At 53.7% G+C, this 26,863-nt stretch overlaps 2 protein-coding genes across 27 annotated transcripts in view; both read left to right on the top strand.

The window, feature by feature from the left end:
• LOC132522273 (cytochrome c oxidase assembly factor 8) overlaps positions 1-9,378 on the top strand; it is a 44,104-nt gene extending 34,726 nt beyond the window's left edge. The window contains exons 5-6 of one of the 5 annotated variants that reach the window (XR_009541174.1): positions 8,553-8,692; positions 9,051-9,374. Coding sequence is in view for 4 of the 5 variants with exons in the window: in XM_060152612.1 (XP_060008595.1) it covers positions 2,889-2,994 (106 nt within the window). In the remaining variant the exon portion in view is untranslated. Of the gene's footprint in view, positions 1-80; positions 3,213-3,309; positions 3,548-8,552 lie in introns of those variants that run through there. The other 4 variants (XM_060152697.1, XM_060152821.1, XM_060152916.1 and 1 more) reach the window with 4 other exon arrangements.
• An 11,360-nt stretch (positions 9,379-20,738) lies between these two features.
• Positions 20,739-26,863, top strand: part of KLC1 (kinesin light chain 1) — a 55,696-nt gene continuing 49,571 nt past the window's right edge. For 7 of the 22 annotated variants that reach the window (XM_060151064.1, XM_060152005.1, XM_060150798.1 and 4 more), the window contains exon 1: positions 20,748-21,000. The gene's annotated coding sequence lies outside the window, so the exon portion shown is untranslated. Of the gene's footprint in view, positions 21,001-26,863 lie in introns of all 22 variants that reach the window. The other 15 variants (XM_060151405.1, XM_060151199.1, XM_060150886.1 and 12 more) reach the window with 6 other exon arrangements.

The raw sequence follows: 26,863 nt of genomic DNA, 5'->3' as shown, positions 1-26,863 counted from the left end.
GGTGTCTACTTTTTTCCTGAAAGTTTGAATATCACAACCATATTGTCTATCTGAATTTAACATTTGTGTTTATATTAAAGGTAGAAGTTGCTATCAGCTTAGTGTTTGCACTTTTAAATAAAAATGACAGCTTCAAGTTACTTGCATGGCAGCCCTATAGCAGCTTGCACCCCTAGTGCATAGACAGTGGGTTCACAGCACTTCCCACTGAAAGGAGCCTGGACTCCATGGAGGAGCACAGTCTGGGGCAGGAGCAGCACGAGAGGAGTCGAGACATCTTGTGTTTGAAAGAGAGGAAGCTCGGAGCCCAGCGGGGTCGTGTGAGAACAGCACAGAAGGCGACTCGCGGGGCTCCCGTAGGCCAGAGGCAAAGCCATTGTAGCCACACAAAGAAAATGACGGCTGTGGATTAAAAATCTATCAAATACACTAACATCTTTGCGATCATAATGACACTGAGTGGCTCACAGGCACCGCGGGGTATTGCTAGGCAGCCAACCCATGGTTCTGAAAATCCATTAGTGAAGGAGCGCCTCCAAAGAACAGTCACCTCTCCTGCCTTTCCTGCACCGACTGGATTCCAGGGTAGCCAAACGAAGGAGCATTTTTCTTGGTAGAAGAATGACAGCTGACGGAGGAGTGCTGGAGTTAGATCTGGGCCTGATCACCCCGCAGCTGCTAACCGCTCGGCAGCAGGGCTGATGGGCACTTCATAATGGACGGGTCGGGCTGATCGCACCTGAACCCCTGGTTCCTCTTTGCACTGTGCGGAGTGGGGCAGCGGCCTGCCTGCACTTCTGTGAGGTGTCCTTACCAAACAAGGGGACTGCAGTCTGGCAGGCCTCCGGGTCTAATACCAGGTTACAGGAACAAGATAAAAGGGTGTGTTGGGGGGGGTGGAGAGAGCAGGTCACAGACCGTGCTTAAATCGTAGCCTGAAGATACAGTCCCAGATGTTGGAAATTCTGCAAGACAGACGATCCAGTTTCAACCAGTAACTAGGATTAAAAAAAAAAAAAAGGACAGCTTAAAGTTATTTGCATGGCAGCCCTAAAGCAGCTTGCACCCTTAGTGCGTAGACAGTGGGTTCTACACGGGGGAGCTAATATTATAGGATAAAAGAGGCTTCATGCAGTGTGTAGACAATGTTTGGATCCTAATACAGGCAAACCACCTATAAAAAGGTATTTTTGACAATCAGTCAAAGAAAACCGAACAGTGACTGTGTATTAGGTTGTATAGATAAGTTATTGTTCATTTTATCAGATACAATGATGGTATTGTGGTTAGGTGTTTTTAAAAAAGGTTTTGACGATACATAGTGATGTGTATTCCTAGGTGTGACGACAGGACGTGGCGTTTGAGATTTGCTGTGACATTCATAGGGCAATGGCCAGGCCGGATGGGCGGGTGGGGCAGGGTCTAGACAGTGGGGTGATCGTCGAGTCTGGAGAAGCTCTTGAGTGACACTCAGGCATAAAGCCCAGTCCTGCAGCGTCCAGAGTCTGTTGCTAATGCTGTCATGTGTCACTCTGAGCTAGCTGAGTTATTCAGTCAAGCCAGTATTAGTTAGATTTCCCTGGACCTTTGATTTCTGGCGTGGACACGGCATGTTTGCATCTTGCTTCCTCTCCGGTAAGCTTGATGTTTTCCGTGTGGCACTCTGAGTAGAGAGAGGGTCGGACAGCAGTAGAGCCTGCGCGCTCCCCCTCTGTGCCCGCACCACCTCCTGCCCCTGCTTTCCTTACGGAAGTGGGAACAGCTGAGTTTGTCTTTTCCACTCTCCCAGTTCAGGTTGTCTGTATCGGTGGAGTGGAATCTGGCTTTTCCCTAGTAACCTAAGAACTTTAATCTCGGTGGGATACCAGTTTTCTTTTTTCCGGAAGCCTTTTTTATTTATTTAGGGCGTTGCTTCCCATTTATAGCATCATTGAAGTGGATAGAAACGTAAGGATCGTTCTCGTGTGGAGAGGGGTTTTCTGTCCAGCTGTGCAAAGGCTCCAGGAAACGGGCATTTTTGCCTCTTGCTACTGCTTCACTCAAGCCCTTGGTTATTCTCCATTCTTCTATGCTGAGATCCAGTCAGCCGTTTGAGTCCAGTCTGGAATAGCAGTTCCATGTCCCTCATTAGCTCATTTGGACCCAAAGCACTGGCACTTGCTGGCATTTCAGCTTCCAAGGGCTCAGCACTGAGAGTCTGGAATGTGTGCTTTCCGTTGTGGAAACTTGCCAAGTTTTGCCCATTCAGCTGCTGACAATGTGGTGAATTTGCAAGTTCTGACATGTTCTGTAGAGTAATTCACAGGCAAGTGAGCCTATGACAGCGTGTAACTCCATCCCAGTATTTGTATGAGAAGTTCTGGAATATCCCTTTCGAGACACAAGTTACCCAAAAGTTCAGATCATCAAGAAAAAGAAGATAATGAAACTTGATGATGTTGGCACCTGCGATAAGTTAGCTTCTCAAGACGGAGTGCTTTTGTCATGTGCTTCTTATGCAATTAAGGTGCCAAAGCCTGGGGGTCCCCACTGAGTTCTTGCAGAGCCTCCAGTCCTTCTCTGAGAGGTTACGCCCCCATCGCTCTACAGTTGTGTCTCTGAGAGAATGCCGCTGGGCTCTGGGGGCCCCAAGGCTTCCGAGAGCTCTTTCTGTGTCTTCTAGCAAAAACTGAGGAAGGCTGCAGCAGCCTCCAGGAGTGGGAAAAGCGGGGTCGGGGTGCCCTGGGCACATCAGCCTGATGAAAATCCGGGTGGAAGGCAGGCAGGCTTTTACGGGCAGTCTAGCTTTAAAGAGGGCGGGGAATGGCAGAGATGGTGGGGAAGGGTGGAAGAGGAGACAGTCGGATGCCTGAGCGTGGGTCACGTGTGCTTGTGCTGTTCTTCTTCAGGGACTGGTACAAGCGTAATTTTGCCATCACCTTCTTCATGGGAAAAGTGGCCCTGGAGAGGATTTGGAACAAGCTTAGACTGAAACGAAAGAAGACCAGCAATTAGGAGCCCACCCTGACCCACCCGCCCAGCGTCTAAGTTTCCACGAGAAGCAGCTGCTTATAGGAGCTCGTTTTACGAGGGCTCTAAGAGCTGTGTGTGCAGGGCAGGCTGGGAGGACGCGGGTCCTGGTGCGCTGTGGCCCACGTGGCTCCGTCCTGACTGTGGATTCCAAGCTGGCTCTTGGTCATGGAAGTGATGTTAAATAAAACCCAAGCACTGTGCGCCTGTTTTCTGTGTTTTTGAATTATACCAGTTTGAAAGAGAACAATATAAAGATATTACTAAAATTTCACTTGAAAAATTTGACTCTACTGATAGGAATGTTTTGGAGTGTTACCACAGCCTCACCTGACCAGTGAGCCCTGGTTATTGGAGGGCCCCGGGTCCAGGCCCTGATGAAGCGCAGCTGTCCTGGGAGGCGTCCGGACACAGACCCGGAAGCAGGTGCGGCTCCTCCAACAGGCCCCAGGGGACTTCTCTCCATTTATTCCAGGGAGGCAGAGCCTGTTTCCAAGGTTTTCCGGGACAGCTTGCTGTGGCTCGTGTCCCTCTGCTTCAATTCTTATAAAATCAGCATTGTTTGAAATAGGATTACGTGGTTGTAAAATGATGAGGCTCACTTTGTACTGTGTCCTGGAGCCGTGGCGGGGAAGGGGTGGGGGGACCTGCCTCAGCAGCGGGGACGTGGCCTTCAGAGTCAGGGCACAAGGTGTCCTCTGAGGACAGATGAGACATCTGGATTTTACCAAAAGCCACTTGGCAAGCAGTTTTTATTCCAAAACGGAATGTGACAGTAAGTCGAAAGGCTGGATTTTTTCTGTGGCTTATAATCTGCTGCCCCCGAAGATGATTTCCAAGGAGAAATTCCAGAGACCAGAGGAAGCACATCATCCCACCCCCACCCCACCCCAGGCCCTCAAGGGCCACGCGGATGGACGAGGGTGATGCTGAAGAGGAAAGCCGAGCGCTGGGCGCCACTGAGCGCCGTGGTTCCTGGCGAACACCGTGCGGTCCATCAGCTCCGTGGGCTGTTAACCCAGGTGTTCATGGAGGTCCCCAGGGAGTGGAGTGCATGCACCAAGCAGCGTGGGACACGAGGCTTCACAGAAATAACCCCATCTCACGCGTCACGCCACTGCCTCTGCTAAACACAACCTGTCACCAGCACATGTGACACTGTTTGCATCTGCAAAGGAACGCCAGCAGAGTCAGGGGACCAGGTTGGGCCCCGGTTCCCTATGAGTGAGCCCAGAGGCATGAGCTGTTCTCTAGCTTTTAACTCTTTTTTTTAAAAAATTAATTATTTTATTTTTGGCTGCATCGGGTCTTAGATGCGGCACATGTTGTGGCATGCGGGTTTTCTCTCTCTAGTTATGGCGCATGGGTTCCAGAGCACGTGGGCTCTGTAGTTTGCAACATGCAGGCTCTAGTTGAGGCTCGAGAGCTTAGTTGCCCTGCAGCATGTGGGATCTTAGTTCCCAGACCAGGGATCGAACCCACGTTCCCTGCATTGTAAGGAGGATTCTTTACCACTGGATCACCGGGGAAGTCCTTCTAGCTCTTTTTTTTAAAATGTATTTACTTTATTTATTTATTATTTCTGGCTGCATTGGGTTTTCATTGCTGTGCGCGGGCTTTCTCTAGTTGCGGTGAGCAGGGGTTACTCTTCATTGCAGTGTGCGGGCTTCTCATTGCGATGGCTTCTCTTGTTGTGGAGCATGGGCTCTAGGCACGCAGGCTTCAGTAGTTGTGGCCTGTGGGCTCAGTAGTTGTGGCTCCTGGGCTCTAGAGCGCAGGCTCAGTTGTTGTGGCTCACAGGCTTAGTTGCTCCGTGGCATGCGGGATCTTCCTGGACCAGGGATCAAGCCTGTGTCCCTTGCATTGGCAGGCGGATTCTTAACCACTGCACCACCAGGGAAGCCCTCCCTTTTTAAAAAATAATAAATTTATTTATTTTATTTATTTATTTTTGGCTGCTTTGGGTCTTCGTTGCTGCACGCAGGCTTTCTCTAGTTGCGGCGAGCAGGGCTACTCTTCGTTGCAGTGCGTGGGCTTCTCATTGCAATGGCTTCTCTTGTTGCGGAGCATGGGCTCTAGGTGCGCAGACTTCAGTAACTGCGGTACACGGGCTCAGTAGTTGTGGCTCGTGGGCTCTAGAGTGCAGGCTCAGTAGTTGCTCTGCAGCATGTGGGATCTTCCCAGACCAGGGCTTAAACCTGTGTCCCCTGCACTGGCAGGTGGATTCTTAACCGCCATGCCACCAGGGAAGTCCTCTTTCCCTGTTTAACCCTAGTAGCATATTGGAAAGTCTGCCTCTGGGAGGTCCAGGGGAGCGTCTTTATGACAGACCTGCACAGAGGAGCCTTCCAGAGCAGACCGGTCTACCCAAGCCCATCTCCTGGCCTCGGCTTCCTTGGCCGCAATGACACCTGACAGAACCCCTGGGCGCATTCCACGTGCCTGTCGCAGGTAGTGTCCGGCACTTAACAGGCTCCTGACAAATGGGGAAATTAGTGACTAATAACATTCAAAGGGTCTGGTTCCCAAGCACCTCAAGGCCTCTGTGGGGGAGGGGTGACTGGAAGCCAGCCCGTCATGAGTGGGAGCTGAGCATCTGCACCAGCGGGAGTTTAAGCAGGATGCCTGTAGGTAGATGTTGGCACACGGGGTCTTCAGGGATTGCCTCTCCCGAATGAGCCCGCACACCACTCCTGTGGCCGGCAGCCTCACACGGGCTCTGGAGGAAGCATCGCAGCGTCGGCTGCCAAGAAGCTCTGCTCTGTTCTGACCCTCCGGCCCTCCCCCGAGGACGCAGGCTTGGCGGGCCCTTTTCCAGCCAGCCCTTCAGGCCACTTCCACGGCGCAGGGCTTCCGCGCCGGCGGAGGACGCACAGCCACGGGGGCGCCTGCACAACAGGCCTCTTCTGCACGTTTGCAAAGACTATTTTACACTTCTGATTAGTGGGGAAGTCAGAGAACTCATGGGAAATCGTGTGATAAAGTTTTGTGCGTGTTGATTTTTTTTTCCCTACTAGCATTGCTTTTTTTCTGATTCTGAAAACAGAACAACAAATAGGCATATTCTGTTGACATTTTTTTTTTTTTTTTTTTTGCGGTACGCGGGCCTCTCACCGCTGCGGCCTCTCCCGTTGCGGAGCACAGGCTCCGGACGCGCAGGCTCAGCGGCCATGGCTCACGGGACCAGCCACTCCGCGGCATGTGGGATCCTCCCGGACCGGGGCACGAACCCGTGTCCCCTGCATCGGCAGGCGGACTCTCAACCACTGCGCCACCAGGGAGGCCCTGTTGACAATTTTTAAGTTAAAAATTTAAGAATGCCTCTGGTTAGAAAGTTGGGACGGTGCAGGGAGGAGCAGACAGCAAAGGAACAGCCTTCCTTTACGGGGAATCAGTTTCCCAAAGGGGAGGCTGTGCGTTCTTGTTCAGCAAGGCCGCCTGACTGGGGGGCCGGTGAGAGCTGGGGTTTTGGCGCCGGCCGTGCTTTCTCCTCCTCTGGGGTGCGGCCAAGCCCACAAGGGGAGGCCTCAGTCCTGTTAGATTCCCTCTCAGACTCCATTGCACCCATGTTATTCTTATTTCAAAGTAATTGCCTTTTAACAACTTCCAGGCCTTCTGAATACATGCTCTGGCGCCTCCCTTTCTTCCCAAGGTTAAGGTTTTTGCATCATGGCGTCGCATCTGCCACAGCTGGGAAAGCCCAGCGCTTCCCATGGGCCCCGGGCGTACGCCGCCTGCTCTTGGCCAGCTGCACGCTGCCCACCCATGAAGGCTGTGGGTGAGTGGGAGAGTTCGTTCATCCCACAGATACTGAGTGCCTGTCCGTGCCAGGCACAGGGGCTGTGATGGTGAGGGCTTGTTGTTGGTTCCGCTGCAGCGCTTACAGACTAGCAGGATGTAAGGTAGGAGAAAAAATTAGTCACGTGATGAAGAACCCATGAAGAATATTTAATGGAATCACCTGATCTGATTTGCATGTTTATATTCCAGGTTAACCATAGATTTTAATTACATTCCTTTAATTGCAGAAGCATCTCTACTTAAAATGTACTGCAATTATATCTAAGTGCTAGTTAATTAACATTTTCTAGCTGGTATCACAAAGAAATAACATCGTAAAGTTGATAGCCAAATTTTATCTTTTTATTTTTTAACTTTTTGTTTTATGTTGGAGTACCGTTGATAAACAACACTGTGTTAGTTTCAAGTGTACAGCAAAGTGGATAGCCAAATGTTAAAACACGGGACTTCAAGTGGGGATGTACAGACAACTGCGCGAGCCCTTCTAGGGCACTGTCCCCTCCACACCTTGCATCTGCTCGCCGAGGAAGGCACCTCCCACTCCCGGTCCGTGTCCTGGCCTCAGGGGCCTCAGGTGCAGCCTACCCCCCGATTGGCTGGCAGACTTGCTTGTGTTACAAGACTTGGCTCCCCAGAAAAACCTCCCAGGGGGCCTGCCCCTCAGCTTTGCTCAGGAGACTTGCCCACCTGAACGGAGCCTTGCCGTGTCCATGGCTGGCGAGTGGCCCAGGGCACTGCCCCCGTGCCTGCAGGAAAGGAGGGAGGCTGGAGGAGCAGCAAAGGGTTTACAGGCCAGGCCCAGAGAGGGCCTGTCACTCACTTACCTTCCGTGGAAGCAACCCTTGTACCTGAGCAGAGGCGGGTTGGGTCAGGCTGGGGTGCTGGTGACTCTGGACGTGCCCGCTACCCCTTGCTGGGAGGCGCACCTCTATGGCATCTCTCTTAGGAAGCCTGATCCCTGGGCGGGGTGCCCTCCTCTCGGAGTGGACGAGCCTCACCTCAGAGATACCACAAGGCCCAGAGGCCAAACGGAATGAAGAGTAAGTTTGTGTGAGTATGTGTGGTAAAATACACATAACATTAACCGTGTTTTGAGTGAACAGTTCAGTGGCATAAAGTACATTCACGTCACCACCATCCGTCTCCAGGACTTTTTCATCTGAAACTCTGTCTGCATGAAACACTAACTCTCCGCCTCCACCCCCAGCCCCTGGCCCCCAGCAGTCTGTGAGTCTGACTGCCCTGGGGGGCCTCACCCGTATTTGACCTTTTGCGATTGGCTTACTTCCCTTAGCGTGACATCCTTAAGGCTCATCCATGTTGTAGCCAGTGAAGACGGTTTTGTTTGCCCTCTCAGCTCTGGCATCTGAGCCCTTGAGCCTCGAATGCACTGTAGACTGAGAATGGGGAGCCGTCCAGCAAAGGGCACGTGGTGGCGTTCCGTTTGGGCCCTGTGAGGACAGCAGGGTCCTTGCTCATCATTCATTCATTCACTCACTCAACAAATGCTCAGAAGCACCTGCTGCGCGCCAGGCCCTGCTCTCAGTCCTGGGGATGGAGCAGCCCGCACGGGCCGCCCTGCCCACCTTGTGGCCCCAGTGCCCTGTGCCCACATGGTGAGGACAGCCACCCTCGTTGCTGGGCAGTGCCCCTGCTCAGACACTCGGCTCACCTCACTGGTCTTCCAGGAAAGTCATTTCTTTCTTTTCGTGCCATTGAAAATGAGTTGATCAATCTTCCAGAAATGTTCAGGCTGCGTTTGGAGCTGCTTGGCTGTTGATTTGCCGTGATGATTCTCTTCACTGAGTCCAAGTCGGTCCTTGAGTGGAAAAAGTACCGGAAGAGCTGCCGGAGGAGGGGATGAGATGGATGGACGAGGTCGGTAGGTGTCTCGAGGTGGTTTCTATCCAGGTAACTGGGGGCTCTAAGCTCCCCCAGGCCCATCCCCCCTTCCCCTCACCCCAGCACACGCACCTGAAGACTTGAGTTTACCGTCCAGACAGATCCACTGTGTGGTGCAGAGTGGGAAGATTAACACAAAGGAAGCCAGAGCTGTGGTGGAGAGGCCCTTGAGAGGCGCTCTTGCTTGCTTGTCTCTGCACACGCAGGCACACACACCCGGGGTCTGCCAGCCACAGCCAGACGAATGAGCGAACGGCTGTGGGCACTGGCTTGTGAAGATTTGGCCCATCTGCCAGGAAAACAAGTAGGCAAACGAGCTTTTTATTTTAAAAAGAAAGCAGGGACTTCCCTGGTGGAGCAGTGGTGAAGAATCCGCGTGCCAATGCAGGGGACACGGGTTCAAGCCTTGGTCCAGGAAGATCCCACATGCCGCAGAGAAACTTAAGCCCGTGCGCCACAACTATTGAGCCTGCGCTCTAGAACTCTCAAGCCACAACAACTGAGCCCACGTGCCACAACTACTGAAGCCCACGTGCCTGGAGCCCGTGCTCCACAACAAGAGAAGCCACCGCAGTGAGAAGCCTGTGCACCGCAATGAAGTGTAGCCCCCGCTCGCCGCAACTAGAGAAAGCCTGCGCATAGCAATGAAAACCCAACACAGCCAAAAGTAAATAAATTATAAAAAAGAAAGCACAGCATCCTAATGTGTCCTTGGTGCCTCCCCAGGCCTGGCCACAGTGGTCATATGTCAAGCATGGCCCTGGCCTGGGGAGCACCCATTCTGGTAGGGATGTAGCAAGACACCTGGCAGGGCCACCGGCACAGACCCAGCTCCCCTGCCGTGGCTGGGGGCCTTTTACGTAGAAAGCAAGACCTCCCGTCAGCCAGGGTCCTGCTGCATCTGGCCACAGACTCCAGAATCTGAACATCTGGTCATGCAGACATGGGGCCCAGAGGTCACCAAGGGACATGACTGCCCGGCCCGGGGAGGTGACCTTCATCCCTGTCGTCGCGCCCCCGCCCCGCCCGGTACTCGCCATGCTGCCTGGTGCAGAGTAGGCCTTGGACACAAGTGTGCTAATGATTGCACTTGTAGCGCCCTGGACCCCTTTACCGAATAATAATAATAATAACAGTAATAGTGAGCAAGGGTTATTGCCTGCCAGGCACGGCTCCTGCAGCATTATTCAGGTGGCTTCCTAGCATCCTCAGAACGGCCCTTGGAGGGTTCTGGGGCCCCTCGGAGCACAGGGACAGGCGGGTCAGGCCAGCACAGGCCCCTGCAATCCAGGGGCAATTTGGAATCAGATCTGCTCTGATTGGCCTGGCCAGGTCCTGGGCCCGCCCCCTGGCCTATCAGATGCTGGCAGGGAGGATGGATGCTGCGGAGCCCATGTTCCCGGGTGTCCTGTTAGGTCAGCAATGCGCGGAGGCTTGCAGTCACTGCTGCAGCGCTGGGGGGTCGTCCGTGAACAAAACTGGCAGAAATACTAGAGGGGGCAGACATGTATGCAGTAAAGAGTAAATCATAGCAGATGCTCAGTGCTGTGGGAAAATAGCAAGCAGACTAGGGAGTTTGGGAAGGAGCAGATGGCAAGGGCACCTGACCCAGATCTGGGCAAGAGTGACTAAGGCCCTGGGGCTGCAGTGTGCCCGGCAGAGCCAAGAGCAGCAGGACGGCCAGCGTGGTGGCACAGCGGGAACCATGGAGGAGGAGGGTGGGAGGAGATAGGCCAGGGCCTGGCAGGCCACCACACAGACCCTGGCTTTTCCCCTGAGTGCTCCGGGGAGCCACCGAGGACTCTGTGCAAGGGAGGCCATGGCCTCGTCACTCTGCCAGGGGGCCAGGTCACTCTGCAGGGGGCTACCCCACGTAGGCTACTGCCGGGACTCGGGTGGCTCTGACCAGAGGGGCAGCCAGGAAGGTGGTGAGAAGTGGCCTGTCCAGTACAGGAGCCACTAGCCACGTGTGGCTATTTACATTTCAATAAACATAAAGGGAAGTTAAAAACTCAGTCCCTCTGTTGCACTAGCCCCTGTCAAATGCCCAGTAGCCACGTGTGGCTCGTGGCTACTGTATTGGGCATCACAGATGTGCAGCATTTCCATTGTCGCAGCAAGTCCTGTTAGTGCTGGCCTGGGAGGTGCGGTAAGGCATGTTCTTCCTTCTTTGGTCCCAGAGGGGAGCTTGGAATGTGTGAGTGTGGGCTGGGCAGCAGGTGGGGCAGGACAGGGCTGAGAACTGAGGAGGGGGATGCAAAAGGCTGTGTCCCCAGGAGGACAGGTGGGCCATCCAGGTGAGTCAGTACCTGACTGAGCGGGGAGGGGATCCAGAAGATGCTCCAAGCCAGGCACGGCCGCTCCGGCTTCTCCCAGGACGTCTGGCAAGAAGCACTGCAGCCATGGCCACATGGTAGCAAGCACTGGAGATGGGGCCTGTCTGAGCTGAGCTATCTGTAAGCATAAGCTCCACCCCAGATTCCAAGGACTTAGTGTGAGAAAAGGAATGCAAACTACCTCATCATTTCTTATATAGGTACATGCTGAAATAAAATTTAGATATATTGGGTTCAGTAAGATATATTAAACAGCCTTAAAAAGAAAAGAGGGGCTTCCCTCTGGTGGAGGGAAGTGGGGGCTACTCTTCGTTGCAGTGCATGGGCTTCTCATTGCAGTGGCTTCTCTTGTTGCGGAGCACGGGCTCTAGGAGCGTGGGCTTCAGTAGTTGTGGCTCGAGGGCTCTAGAGCGCAGGCTCAGTAGTTGTGGCACATGGCCTTAGTTGCTCCGCGGCATGTGGGATCCTCCCGGACCAGGGCTCGAACCCGTGTCCCCTGCATTGGCCAGTGGATTCCTATCCACTGTGCCACCAGGGCAGTCCCTGTATATATCTTATTAAAGTAAATTTCCCCTGCTTCTTTTCATCTTTTTTACTGTGGCTACTGGACAACTTTAAGTAACATTGTGGCTCATGTTAGCTTCCTGGTTCTGTGAAGAGCCTGACCATCCTGGTGGCCCCCCAAAGATGTGTCCACATGCTAACCCTTCGTACCTGGAATTGTGACCTGATTTGGAAGCAGAGGCTTTGCAGAAGTAATTCAGATAAGGATGTCAGGATGAGATCATCCTGGATTCAGGGTGGGCCCTCAATCCCTTGACAAGTGTCCTTAGAAAGGAGAGGGATACTTGAGACAGAGACACCCAAAGGGGAAGGCCACGCACAGACAGACACAAAAGTTGAAGTGATGTGTCTTCAAGCCAAGGACCTCGGGAGACATCAGAGGCTGGAGAGAGGCCTGCGACAGCCTCCAGAGGGAACCAGCCCTGCCCACACCTTGGCTTCCAGTTCTGGCCTCCAGAGAACACACTTCTGTTGTTCTAAGGCCCAGGTTTGTGGTCTCTTGATCCGGCAGCCATGGGAGTCACACGCTGACGGGCTCCAGACCTAGGGTTAGCGAGGAGAGCAGCAGGAGGGACGCGTGGCACTTTGGGTGAGATTGGGTCGGTGTGCAGCCCTGGAAAAGGGGAACGAGAGTTATGTCTGATGGATCCGCAGACTCTACAATGAAGCGATAGATGAAAATTTCCAGATAAAAGCCTCTTCCTGAGTCTATTCTCCAGAGGCGAGAATGTGGGTAAAGGCTTCAGTCTTACTTACTGCAGCACCCAAGCGGGCACTCGGCTTGGGTCCGAGGACTAGACCTGAGTTGAGGCCTCGCAGCCAGGTTCCACACTCGAGCCTCAGTCTCTCCAGCTGCGGGGGTGGCACTCCCTGCCCGGCTGGCTCTTGGGGACGGGGTGTACCAGCACATGGGTAAGGGTGGCCTGTGGCTGCCAAGCTTCTCTACAGATGGGGGTCACGGGTGCTGAACGGAGGTAGAGGCCAAGAGTGCAGCATAGATGGACCAGGTCAGCCCAGCCCAGGCGGGCTCACCCCGGATCTTCTGAAGGCCGGGTGTTTTCCTTTTTAGCCTGTGGCCGTGATGTATCCACTTGCACATTCCCTTGTTCAGCGCCTGTCCCCCTCTCCGCTCTGTCCCGCAGAGCTGAGTGGGGCCTGACACCGTCAGAGGCCCATCCCAGGGCACCGAACGCAGGCAGGGCTGAGAGCCCTCCCTGGGTGTGGGCGGCCTGGGTCTGCCGCGCTCGCAGGTTTCCTCAGGCCTGGCCTTTCTCTCTGCACAGGTGACCAGCACAACAGACGTCCTGGCAGGGTGGGAGTGTGTTGCTTCTGCTCCTGGGGGAGACCCTCTAAGCCCAGCTTTGGCCAGCCTCCGCCCCCAGCTCCCTTTCTCAAGTCACGTGGTCCCAGCTGGGCCAACATGCAGGTGATTGCGGTAGGAGAAAGTAATTGACCCTCTTCTCCCAAAGGTGACTGTGAATGCACCAGATCACTGGGGACCAAGAAGTCTGCTGAGAGAGGGAAAACCAGCGTGACCAGTGCTCACGATTGCACTTTGTATACAGACAGGCTTGTCTGGCAGCCGGGGGTTTGGGGGAGGAAAGGGGGAAGTCAGTCTGGAGGGTGGTTCATGGGGCCTGGGAGGTTCAACAAGCCTGACCGGCTGAGCCAATGGCTTGCGTGCAGAAGGTCTGCTTGGAGATTCCCCACTGCACGCCACCCCCACCCCGGGGAGACGGGCCTACGTGAGCTCAGAGAGCCCCCGTAGAGGGGACCAGCTGCCCCCAGCCTCCAGTCCCCATCCCCCATCCTGCGGCAGCATGTTCCCAGGGCAGCCCCCACAGGCAAAGCCAAGCAGTGTGAGGTGTTCTCCTGGCTAGGGGTGGGTCCTGGGGGGCTTGGGACCTGGGAGGTGGAATCCCAGTGAAGCCCAGGGCATTGCTGATGGGTGGAAGGTGAGGGTCTCTTTCCTTCTGAACTGTGAGGTTCAAAGATGTGATGTCTGGAACTGGTGCAGCCATTTCTGCTCCTACAAAGAGAGCCAAGCTGAGGCCTGATCACACCCCGAACAGAGGCAGAGGGAAGAAAGCCACAGGACACAGAGCCCCCTGCCTGATGGTGGGATCCAGAAGTCCAGGGGCACCTGCAGGTGGAGCAGGGGAAGGACGAAGCCGACTAGGATTCCCACCTGGGGCATGTGAGATCAGCACCTGGGGTGTTGACTGTTTCCTCGTTTGTTCATTCGTTCATTCACTTGTTCATGCATTCAGCCCCACTGACTGAGAATCACTGTGTCCAAGAACCTGAGTTAGGCCTGGGGTGTGTGGGAAGGAGGAGGGGCTGGAAAGAGATCGAGGTGGGGTCTGTGCTCCCAGAGTGCCCATAACAGCTTGGAGACAGCCTGGTCTTACCGGACGAGGCTGATGCCGTGGAGAGGACGGGAGGAGGCTGAGTCTGGGGGGCGCGTCTGGGCGCACGCACGAGGCCGGCGCCATCAGGCATCCAGAGCTTGAAGTCCCCAGACAGACTCCTGTGGGTGGAGGGGGGCTGCAGCCTGTGCTGATTCCAGGACAGACTGGGCACCTGCGTGGCTATTTTTGTCCAAAAACGAATAAGCTACCCATCTGGCTGTCTGAGGAGCCCCAGATTTGTGTCCTTGAGCAAGTCCACCGCCACCCCCGGGATTGCAGCTGTCTCAGGTGAAAAGGGGGGGTGGCCAAGATGTGGGCTTCTGGGCCGTCAGCATTCTGCACAAGCAGGGCCTTATGGGGAGGGTCAAGAGAATCTCCCCCTGGAAGGGCCTGGCGACCTGCCTCCAGGGCATACCTGCGTGGGGAGTGCAGAGCTGAAGCAGCAGAGTCCCTGAGAGAGAGAAGGACCGGAGGACTGCCTGGAGGAGGCCAGTTGCGCTGGGCCGTAGAATGTGGAGACAGGTGGACAGGGGCAGGGAGGCGAGAGAACACGACACGGTCAGTGGAGGCCATGAATCCACCTGTGACTTTGGGGGCTGGGTGCACAGGGCAGCCGGGACAGCAGCCCAGGCCTTGGAACCTCCTGCAGCCCTTCAAGCTCTGGGCACTGCTGTAGACACCCCCCAGAAGGAGAGAGGAGCAGAGGGATCTCGCCCCATGGTGTGGTCGCTGTGGGAGACTCTGGCTGAGCCCCTTCCCCTGGGGGTGGAGATGCCCCCAGGCTCTGCCGTCGGTCAGCTGCCCCGTAGGGATTGGGGTGGAACATGGGATAGGCACTCATGAGCCCCTTTCTCACCCATCAACTCCTCACAAGGTTCTGGGGCCAGATGGACAGCGTGTTTATGCCCCCTTGACAGGTGGATAGACTGAGCCGGCGCAGGAGTGGAAGGGGGCTGGGTCCTGCTCTCCTGACTGCAGGACAGTGTGGCTCCTCACAGGCCATAGTTCAGGACTGAACTCAGTTCCTCCTCTTTCCCTCCTTCCCTCCCCCTTTAACCCTTTCTGTGCCAACCTCGTGCTGCACGTGTATCAGGATGGGTGTGCCGCGAGGATGACCTCACCTCAGCTGTGGGGAGGGAGGGTCCTGTGGGGGCTGCACTCTTAATTTGTGCCTCTCCGTCCCCAGGTGTCAGGGCCTCCCAAAGGGCCATGAGCACTAGAGGAATGGGGCCACGTTGGGGGAACCTACATAACGTCAGGGAACAAACCACCTCAAAGCTCAGCGGCGTGACAGAGTGTTCTGTGCTCATGGGGTCAAGGGTGGGTCAAGGGTCTGGCCTGGGCACACCCGGGGTGGCTTATCTGTGCTCCTCCATGTCTCAGAGGCTGGGGTGACACCAGGGCTGGGGGCTGGCACATGTCTGACGGTGATGCTGGCTGTCAGCTGACTGTCTACACAGGCGTGGTCTCCCCATGAGGCTGCTTGGGCCTCCCAGCAGCATGGCAGCCGGGTGCCAAGAGGGAGCTTCCCAGGAGAGCCGAGTAGAGGCAGAATCATCTCTTAAGACCTAGCTGCTCGTAGTGTCACACGGTGTCACTTCCACTGTATCACAGGCCTGCCCAGATTCAAAGGGAGGGGGCAGAGACTCCCTCTTTTGTTGGGAGGAGTGTCAAAGTCACTTCGTAAGAAGAATGGGAGGGACGTACCGATGCTGCCATCTTTGGAAACTGTAAGCTGGCTCTGCGGGGGGCGGTCGTAAGGCCACCTACCCTAACCCCTTACCTGCCTTCTCCCCAGAGATGACAGCTGGTGTCCCCTCCTCACTCTTCACCACACCTCCAGTTCCTGCACATTTGGAACGCATATTCCAGTGTTTTTAATCATTGCTTTTTGAACAGCAGAATCATTGGCCTACAGGATGTCTTGTGATGGGACTTTGCACCTGGCGGCTGGGCTGTCACTGAGGAACTCTGTCCCTTCCCTGCAGGAGGCTTGAGGCCTTCCAGCAACCACCTCTGCTTGAGGCCTTCCAGCAACCACCCTCCCCCATAATCCAAGTGTGGCACCCCTGGGCGGTACTGGCTGTCCTTTGTTCCAGACCGTCTCTTCAAGGATTCTGGTATAGCGAATTGCCATGTGTGGAATGCTCATACAACACTAGTGGGGTGTAAAATAGTCAGTCACGTAGGAAACAGGTCTGGAAGTTTCTTATAAAACTAAACATACCCCTGCCCTATAGCCTAGCAGTTCCATTCCTAGGTATTCACTGGAGAAATGAAAATACAGGTTCCCCAAAGATTTGTATGAGAAAGTTTAGGTCAGCTTTATTCATGCTGACCAAAATGGAAGCAGCCCAAGTTCCCATCAACAGGGGCAAACACACATGCAACCACACGGATGAGTGCAAATCTGCTAGTTGTGTGAAAGGTACCACACAAAGGTGGCTCCTGTATGGTTCCGTGTATGTGAAGTGCTAGAACACGCAAAACGAATCTACAGTGAAACCAAAGGAAACGACAGTACACAGCAGTGGTTGGGGGGTTGCCTGACAAGGCACATGAGGGAATTCTGGGGGGTGATGGGAGCTTTCCATTTACTGACGGGGCTTTCAGTTACGCAGGTATGAGCATTTATCAGAACCCATCAGATGGTCTCCTTAAGATGCGTGCATTTTACGTTGTGTAAGTTTTCCCTAAAAAAAAAGCAAATGATGAACTCCATTCAGCATTCAGGAATGCTGGGGGCCCTGGGGTCAAAATTCCCCAGCAGGACCCAGGCTTCAATTCCTCTGCATCAGAAAAAAAAAATGCGTACGAGGGAGGCTGAAGCAGGGGGCAGGGCTTCTCCCAGCAGCTACCCCTCCCTCGCCCACCTCCTCCCCACCCAAGGTGCTGCTGTTCCCGTTTGTCTGAGGGAGCAGTTCCCGGAGCTTAATTAATGCTAACAGCTCGAGCTCTTTAAAGGAAAAGCACCTGGAAATCTGATAAATGCCATTTTCAGCATCGAAGCCAGAGACCAGAGAGGGTGTGACCGGCCCAGGTCTGGATGCCAGGCTGCCCCTCCCAGCGGTTGCGCTGGCCACTTGTTCCCGAGCCTGGAGAAGACCCGATGATGCCCAGGCTCCTCTGTGCCCGACTGTGGGGCGGGGTCCAGGCTGGGTGTGACGCCCAGGCTAGGGCTGGGGGCGGGGAGGGGTGTGGACCCGAGAGAGGAGTGTGGGCTGTGGGCGCTGGGTGAGGTGCGGGGCGCGCAATGGGGCCAGCAGGGAATTGGGGGGTCCTGGCTGTAGAGCCTCTGTTTACCCTCCCCCCTCCCTGTCCCTCTGCGGGTGTGCAGGCTCCTCTCTGGCCTGGGCCGCCCAGATGGGTCGCCCCTCCGGACTGAGGACGCCACCCAAGTACCGCTTCCTGGCCCCTCCCCACTGCCATGAGCAAGCAGGCTTCCTTCCCTTCCTTCTCCCTGCCTGCCCTCCCTCTCAGGCACTCACAGACTGGGGCCGGCCCCCGATCCCCGAATGCAGACCTCGCAGGATCAAAGGGAAATCCCCAGATCCCAGTCTCCCGCAAAGGGCTGCGCCTGGACACAGACGTCCACAGACATTTACAGTAAGAAGATGGATGCTTTATAACCGTGGTGGCATCCCGCCCCATTCTCCACTGGAGACGGGATCGTGTGGTTGGTTGGGCGCTTCCTCCACTGGGACCGTCATCTGCTGGGTCCTTCCCACCTGCCAAGTGAATGTCCCTCTTGCATGGGGTCCCCTAATCCCTGCCGCACCTGGCCCAGCCTCCTGTCTGAGCTCCTGTCCTGGGCTCACCTGTGCAGGTGCCCCTCATTCTCCTATTGCCCAGCCTCGCACCAGACGGTATTGGTTCTCAATAAATACTGGGAGTGGAATGAGCGTGGGCCACCCTCCTAGCTTATCTCCTATGCCCTGGTGCCTGCGAACTGCAGGAGGTTGGCTTGTGGTTGTTTCCGCTGTTCCTCGACCAGGGACCTCAGTCACAGCTTCATCTGGTCCCTGTATGCTGTACTGCAGCCCTAACCTCTGTTTCGACCTATAGGCTGCCTGTTGATTTCTCAGGTTTTGGAACAGGGGAGTGAAAGGTGGGAAGCAGACAGAAATAGATGAGGACAGAGAACACGGCAGGAGGATGGAGAGACAGGGACAGGCAGAGGGAACGAGGAGGCAGCGGCTCAAGCCACATGGGCTGCCTTTCCAAATGGAAGAGACATACATGGGAGTGAGGAGGGAGGCCGCTCACGTCTCTCATGCCTCTCGTGTCTGTGGGAGGAACCCCTAGTCCTGCCCTAAGGGGTCGGGTGCAGGGCCCAGCTCTGGCCAAAGATCCCTGCTGCCCCCCAGGCACAGCCCCACCCCTCCAGGACCCTGGCTGGCCCAGCAGGCTGTTGGCTACAGGGATGTGCAAGCGTGTTTGCTGCCTCTAGGTTTCTGGGGAAGGTCAGATAACGAATGAATTTGCGGCCCCTGAGTAGCCCTGATGAGGGTTCCCCACCACAAAGGCATCAACTCCTGGCCCCGCCAGTGCCAGGGGCCCAGGGGCTTCCATTTGATTCCTAAAGCCAAGCTAACCCCTCTTCGGGAAGCAGCAAGCAAACCTCGCAACTAGCAGGACCTCAGCTGCAACATCTGTAAAACGAGAGAGCAGTGCTCCTCTTGGGAGCTCCAATGAGATTCAGAGGACGGAAAGAGACTGAGGCTGCTCAGGGGTTCTCAGGGAGGACGGACGCTTATTAGTCTCAGCGTGAGACCCTGGGTGAGGACAGGCGCTCCATCCCGCTGCCCTGAGAATGATGGTGCATCCAGTGCTTCCAGGAGGGTCCCTGATGGTGGTGGATGATTGGCCTTTTCTCTGTTTCCCTCATCACTTCAGATTCATTGCCTCCTGAGGACTTTTGCCTGGAGTGTCCCCCACCCCCTCCCCCACCGCCATCCCCGCCGGCTTTGCAGTTGGCTGCTTCCTATTATTTAGGTCTCAGCTCACCCCACCACCTTGCCTCTGCCTGCCGCATCATCTTACTTCAATTCTCTGCCGAGCACTGCACCAGAAAGAGCAGGCATCTTATCTATTCTGTTTACCGGTGCATCTTGGCTTTTATCATGGTGACCACGGCAGTTCAACAGATATTTGTTGAGAGAATAAAAGACCAAGATAATAGAGCCTGAACAGAGCGGCAGCAGAGGGGATGGACTAAAGCAATAGCAAAGGGGTAGAATCTTGGCCACCCATCGGAAGAGGGCATAAGCATCTCAGGTTCCTTACTTGCTGGTGTGATGAGTGAGTGGAAGGAACAGTCTCTGAGCCCAGAGCTCAGCCCACTCCTCCCCTCTCCAGAGCACTACAGCTGCCTGCCATGCCCAGCCCCAGGGTGGTTGCTGGGGAGCCGGTGACATCCAAGCTGCAGTGCGGCCCAATCACTAAGGGAATGTGGAGGGGTTGTTTGACTCTGATTAACTGCCTCTCTCTCTCTCTCTCTCTCTCTCTCTCTCTCTCTCTCTCTCTCTCTCTCTCTGCCCAGTAATTGCTGTGTCACCAAGGATCTTTCCCACTTTTAGCTCAACTTTGCATTTACAAATGAAAGCAAAGTAACTGGACCACCCTCTGAAAATCTAGGAGCATTTATTTCCCAGGTGACTGGGTCATCGCAGGGTTAAAAGGGCTGCTGGTGCTGGGGTGGTAGCATCCGAAAAACAGCAGTTTAAAAGCAAGTGTGGGGGGGACTGGCACAGGACCCCCTCCTGGTTAGTAATGCCACTTGGGGCATCCGCAGACACCTGGGGGGGTGGTCTCCCAAGCTGGTGGCAGGCAAAGCAAGCCGAGTCTTGCCCACTGAATCAGCAGGCAGCCTCGCAGCTGGCTGCTGAGTCAGGCCTGCAGAGCCCCGATGCAGCAGGATGGGGCCCAGAAGCACTCTCTGACCTGGAAGTACTGCCCTTTGGGTTGGGCTGGAGGTCGTGGCACTGCGCCCAGGGGTGTGCCCTGGTGATGGCTGCCCGTGGGTGGGGGGGCGACAGCACCTCTCTCTTGCCAGGCATTAGGGGTTAAGCATCCCACCCCGCTTATGAGCCTGAGGTGCTGTTCCTGCGAGGCCTTTGTGGCTGAGGGGAGGGCTTGGAAAGAGCCCGTGGACTCAGATCCTTGAAGATCCGATGGCCCAGGGGCGAGGGAACGAGATAGGCAAGGCGTGGGGACTGGGGGGTCAGGGTCTCGACCGAAGACTCCAGATTGTCCTGGAGAAAGGCCTCCTGGCTTAGGCTAGCGCCTCAGGACCCCTTTCTTTGGAGGGGCTGGTGAAAGCCCCCCTAGTGGGTTCTGGAAAGATTTAAACGAGCACATAAATATTATGTGAATAAATATTATTCCTGATACATGAGAGGAGGAGACGGCCGCGCCCGGGAGGGAAGGGCCAGGACGCGGTGCTGACCGGCAGTGCTGGGCCAGCGCCCTCCTCAGGCCACCTTCTGGCCCTGCCCGCGCGGGGCCGCCCACGGAGGGGGGTAGTACCCCCTCCCCGCCCCCAGCGTGGCCCGCGACAGCCAGCCTGGGACCGCGTCTGGCTCCCGGAGGCCCGCTCCGCCTGGCCTCAGGTTCCCGAGCTGCCCCGCCCATAGGCGGCGGGGCAGGGTGACGTCACGGTGGCGCGCGGCATTGTGGGGCGGGAACGCCGAGCCGGGGGAGGGACGCGGAGACGCCATTTTCGGCGGCGGGAGCAGCGGAGCGGGAGCAGCGGAGCCGGAGCTGGCTGGGCGGCGGCTGCGAGGAGGAGCCGCGGGACACAGCGCGCGTGGGCGGCCGAGGATGCTGCGGGGCGGCCGCGCCGGCGCCCCTCGCTTGTGACCGCGGCGCCGCACCTGAGGCGGCGAGGCGACAGCCCCGGCGGTCCCGCTCGGCGCACGCGCCCGCGGCCTCCCGGTGCTGACAGCGCGAGCGCGCGGCCCCGCGGGAGCAGCACGGTGAGTCGGCGGCGGGCCCGGGTCCTCCGGCCGCACCCGTGTCCCTTCCCGCCCCCGGCTCCTCCCGGCTCCTCTCCGGCCCTCGAGCCTCCAGCAGGTCCGTCCCCTTTCTCCACCGGTCCCGGCCGCCGCCCAGGACCCCGGCCCATCCCCGTCACGGCCCCTTCAGGTTCGGGTCTCCTCCGCGTGCCCATCTGGCTCCGGCCCCTCCCGGCCCCCCGCCCGGCCCAGCGTCGCAGGCTTGGCCCCGCTGCGGGCGGGGGCGGCCGCCCTGGGAACAGCTGTGGCCCCGGGAGCCGCGCGGCTGGGGACGGGAGGCTGGACGCGGCGCGCGGGGAGGGGGCGGCCGGCCCGGCTTGCTTTGTCCGAGTCCTTCCCCTTCCTTCCGGCCCCCGCCCTCTCCCGCGGCACCGCCCAGGGCGGGCGCGCCTGTCATGCTCGCGGTCGGTCGGCGGGTCGGAAGCGTGCGGGCTCCTTCCCGAGAGTCCGGCTGGACCCCGCCTGCCCCGCGGCCTCTTTCTTCTAGCGGCCAGACCCGAAACGCCTCATCCCCAGTGTTCGCCTAGGCTGGAGTTGCTCCCACTAAACTTGTAGCATTCCGGTCCTGGAATATCTACTCGGTTGTCAAATTTGATGTACCTCTTTCCTTAAAAATTTAAAATAAAATATTAAAAAAGCGAATGCCTGGTGAATTGGATGGTTTTATAACTTAAGGTTTGTAGATCCAGGCAATTCGGTGTTAGAGATTTTTGTACTGTTGCTGCTTTTTACTGTTTTGTTAAACAGCACATTCAGAGTTTACATATTAAGCGTTTGTTAAGGAGAACTTGCAAAAATGATGTTCTTTAGAAGCGTGAGAGCAGAAAATTTGTGATACACCATTTAAACTGCTGTGTGAAGGGGCAGTTGGTTCTTTGAGCCTTTGCATTAGTTAAATGCAAAGGCTTTTTTTGTAGAGCATGACTAAGCCACTGATCAGAATCATTAGCTCAGAATACATTGTAATAGTTCAGTGAATAGTCCCATTAGGAATTGGAACAACCTCCTTAGATCTCATATTCTTATTTAGGATGACCCTCTTTTATGGACTGGCAACAAGCCTTAGTTAAGGTGGGAAATTTGATTCATTGTTCTGTTTCCTAAGTACCTCTAAGAGTACAGTGATACTAAACACTAAAAATTTCAGATTGTGTGGGATTATATGTCGTGGGGGAGGACCCTCTCTTAAGAGCCAGTTTCTCCAAGTCATCTAAGAATGCAGCCTCATGTTGCAGTGGAGCCTGGCAGCCCTGTTGTCACTGAGGGGCGTGGAGGACCTGGGGTGGTAACCTCACGGCAGCCTTGCAGGTTCACCTAGCTTGGCAGTGTCTTCTAACAGTACTGTAGACAGTACATAATAAAGGAAGAAAGACATGCATGGGAATCGCAGCAAGGAGGAGGGAGGAAATGCCACCGGGGAGAGAGGCACACAATATCCTAAATATTGCATAGTAAGTAAAAACTCAGCTGCAGTTACTTAAATTATATATTCTTTTAAAAAATTATACCTTAAGCATGTTTCATAATGTTGAAAGATAGGTAAGTCAATGTGTAGCTTTCCATGTAGGACTATAAACTATTGCAAAATATAATTGTACAAAAAGAAAATTAGAAGTGGAAAAGTCAGAAGTTAAAGTGTAGGATTCGTATAACCTGGAAACCTAAGTGAAATATGATAATGAACCAGAACTTTATTAACAAAGAAGTGATCAGTACAAAAGTACTGATCAAAAAGTACAGGGAAGTTTTAAGTGTCCATTTCGTGGTATAGGATAAAAATGGTTAGCCTATTAAGATGTGAAAGCAAGGTCTTAAATGTTTATTGAGAACCAGCTGAATGGCAGGTGCTGTGCTGAGTAGTCGGGGATACGGGGACAGTCGCTGTCCTGGAGGAGCTCACAGTCTGGTACCACAGATGAGATTGAATGCTGTGCCGAGTGCTCTGAGGAGGTGATTCTGGCTGGGAGACTTGAAGAAAAGTGGGGTGGGACTGGGAGTGGTGGCGCTGCAGATTGGGAATGGGTGAGAATGGAAGGATGAGATCAGGAAAGGCGATGTACAGTGTGTCTAGGGAGGGTGGTCCTGACTTGGGACCTGAGTGGAGTGGGGGAAGGGTGGGGCTGTAGGCAGAAGGAGACTATAGGCAGTTTTCAAACCCAAGCCAACTGCTAAAACCTAGGTGGGATCATGTCACTCCTCTGCTGAAGTTCTTGCCTGTGTCCTGTAAGCACCCCACCCCATCTTTTCCCCTTGTCTTCCTACTCTTGCCCTCATTCAAGTCCGCCCAGTCACATTCCGAGTCTGCTCTTCAGGATATCAGTATGTCCTCACTTCTCCACACACTCCTTACTACTTCTCACTCTCTGTACAATATTATATTTTCTTTTTTTGGGGGGGCCACATTTCGAGGATTGTGGGATTTTAGTTCCCCGACCAGGGATTGAACCCAGGCCCTCGGCAGTGAGAGCTCGGAGTCCTAACCACTGGACTGCCGGGGAATTCCCTACTTAATTATTTTCTTATATAGTTTATCTGTTGCCTCCACTTACATTCAGTCTCCACAAGGGCAGGGTGGGGATTTTTATCTGGTGTATTCAGTGTCAGTGCTTGGCACATAATGTGAAGGAATACATTTAGAGTCACTTCCCTGTCTCTAACTTGGGTGACTCACTGGCAGGTGACACCCACCACGATGGGGAAAATGGGAGGAGGAGATGGTGAGTTTGGGTTTGGGTAGGTTAAATCCACGATGCTCGTGGGGGCGGCCACGTGGATTAGTGGTCTGTTGGAGATTCAGGCCTGGAGCTCAAGACAAGATTTAGGCTGGAGATAAAGATGTGAGAGCTTCTGGCACTTGGTAGAGATTGCGGAGTGGCCCTAAGGGTAGGAAAGCCCTGGGACACAGGGAAGAGGAGGAGGGCAGTATCAAATTGGCTAAGAGGTAAGGAAAGATTTGGACAGAAAAGTCTATTGGGTTTGGTTCTGGAGGGCTATTTGTGACCTTTTAAACTTTTCCTGAGAATATTGCTTCCCAAGACTGGAGGGCTAATTCAGAGATGCCCTGCTTTTTTTTTCTGCCAAGGCATCCTTGTGTCATTCTGCCCTGTAGCCTGCTGGTTAACATACTCTTAGATCAAAAATGAATTATGTTTTTATTTTTAACAATTTTTGGAGGCAGATGAAAGCAGTCTCAATCTATGCTTTTAAATATGCTTGGTATGTCGTTGATACTTAATAAAGCAGATATAAGTGAATATCACTAGAACAAACAATTTAAGCTAAGTGCATGTGTAAAGTAGAAATTATTTCCTTGGTTCTAAAATATCCCACTCACCTCAACTTTTTTTTCTTTTTTTTAAAGGTTTTTTGTTTTTTGTTTTTGATGTGGACCATTTTTAAAGTCTTTACTGAGCTTGTTACAATATTGCTTCTGTTTTTTATGTTTTGGGTTTTTGGCCATGAGGCATGTGGGATCTTAGCTCCCTGACCAGGGATCGAACACGCACCCCCTGCATTGGAAGGCGAAGTCTTAACCACTGGACCGCCAGGGAAATGCCTAACTCAACTCAAACCTTAGATTGTTCCCTGACTTCGGTGGCATGATGTGGAAATTTATGCTCCAGCCTCTTTGAAGTTATTAAACTTCTACGATAAAACTGATAATAGTGAATTTAGCACTGTACCAGGTAAAATTGGTACAGCAATCGCCTCTATCCTGCTGTTGAGGAAACTGAGGATTAGAGAGGGTAAGTTATGTAAACCAGAGGTATACAGCTGGTTTAAAGCCTTCTAATTCAAGGCTTTTTGCTTGTACACTTCAAGCTTTGAACCACCTTGCTATCATGAATCACAGTAATGCTAAGCTCAGTCTTCCAGTTGCCTTCACCTGGGATGCCCTTGCCCCATTTCTTCGGTTTCAAAAGCCCAGGTGATGCAGGTGGTCATGGTCACTCCTTGGGGTTGCTGTCTAAAGTATAGTGTTTCGGGTCACCATGTTGGTGTTGTAGTACTTGTGGCCTTCAGAGAAGCTGGCACAGGCTCCGTGGTCAGTAAAAGCTGACTGAGTCTTCATTCTTACGGTCAATATGGTGGTGTGTTTTCTCTTAAATTCACTTATTCTGTCTAAAAATTATTTGTATTATTGACCAAATGGGGAAAATGTTAATTTCTATTCTTTTTAGATTGTGGTTTTAAAAACCCCCAAATTCACCATCTTAAACATTTTTAAGAGTGTATTTCAGTAGTCTTAAATATATTTACATTGTTGTGCAGTAGATCTCTGGAACGTTTTCATCTTCCAAAACTAAAACTGTATCCATTAAATAACAACTCCCTATTTCCCCCCATCCCCTTAGCCCCTGGCAACCACCATTCTAATTCCTGTTTCTATAGATTTAACTACTTTAGATACCTCAGATAACTGGAGTCATACAGTATTTGTCTTTTTGTGACTGGCTAATTTTACTTAGCATAATGTCCTCAAGATTCATCCATAATTTCTACTTTTTTTTAAACTAAAACATCATTAAGTTCTAAAGCTTTTTTTGTGTGACATTTGTGTTAGTTTTCTATTTACCGTATAACAAATTACTGCAAATTTAGTGGTTTAGAACAGTAATGTTTGTTATCTCACAGTTTCCGTGGATGAGGGGTCCAGGCATGGCTTGGCTGGATCCTCTGCTCAGGGCTCACTTGGCTACAGTTGTGTGTTGGGCTGTTGTTCTCTTCCAGAGCTCAGGATGCTCTTGCAAGCTCTTGCGGTTGTGGCAGAATTCAGTTCTTTTGGTTGTAGGACTGATGTCCTGGTTTTCTTGCTGGCTGGCTGTCAGCTGAGGGCTGCCTCCCGTAGCTCCTAGAGGTGGCCTGCACTCCCCTACCAGCAATACTGACTTACTTCCATAACCATAGGTTAGTTCCGTCTATTCTAGAATTTCATGCAAATGAGATTAAACAATATATGTATTTTCGCATCCATCTTCTGTAACTCAGCGTAACCATTTAAAAGTCAGCACATGTGGGACTTCCCTGGTGGCGCGGTGGTTAAGAATCTGCCTGCCAATGCAGGTGGCACAGGTTCGATCCCTGGTCTGGGAAGATCCTACATGCCCGCAGAGCAGTTAAGCCCGTGCGCCACAACTACTGAGCCTGTGCTCTAGAGCCCGTGAGCCACAACTACTGAGCCCGCATGCCACAACTACTGAAGCCTGCATGCCGAGAGCCCGTGTTCCACAACAGGAGAAGCCACTGCAATGAGAAGCCCGCGCACCGCAATGAAGAGTAGCCCCCACTTACCACAACTAGAGAAAGCCTGCGTGCAGCAGTGAACACCCAATGCAGCCAAAAATAATAAATAAATAAATTAAAAAAAAATTCAACACATACAATAGCATGGGTCAGTGATTTCCTTCTTTCTCTTCCTGAGTATTGTTCTTTTGTATGGATCTACCACAGTCTAGCCATTCTCCTTTTGTTGCGCATCTGGGGTGGGGAGCACTCATTCTTGTACAGGACTGTGTGGACATACATCTTCTTTTTTTGGCCTCATCCCGAGGCATTCAGGATCTTAGTTCCCCAACCAGGAATAGAACCTGTGCCCCCTTTCCCCCCCCTGCAGTGGAAGCATGGAATCATAAATACTGGACCGCCAGGGAAGTCCCACATTTTCATTTCTTTTGCATAAATACCTAGGAGTGGCATTGTTCATAGGTTAGATGTAGGATTAACTTGTAAAGACACTGCCAGTTTTCTCAAGTGGTTGTGCATTTTACACTCCCGCCAGCAGTGTGTGTGTTCCAGTTGCTCCATGTTCTCTCCAGCTTTTGGT

This window comes from Lagenorhynchus albirostris, chromosome 1 (genome assembly GCF_949774975.1).
Source record: "Lagenorhynchus albirostris chromosome 1, mLagAlb1.1, whole genome shotgun sequence".
Taxonomy (NCBI): domain Eukaryota; kingdom Metazoa; phylum Chordata; class Mammalia; order Artiodactyla; family Delphinidae; genus Lagenorhynchus; species Lagenorhynchus albirostris.
This window is presented reverse-complemented; position numbering and strand designations above follow the sequence as displayed.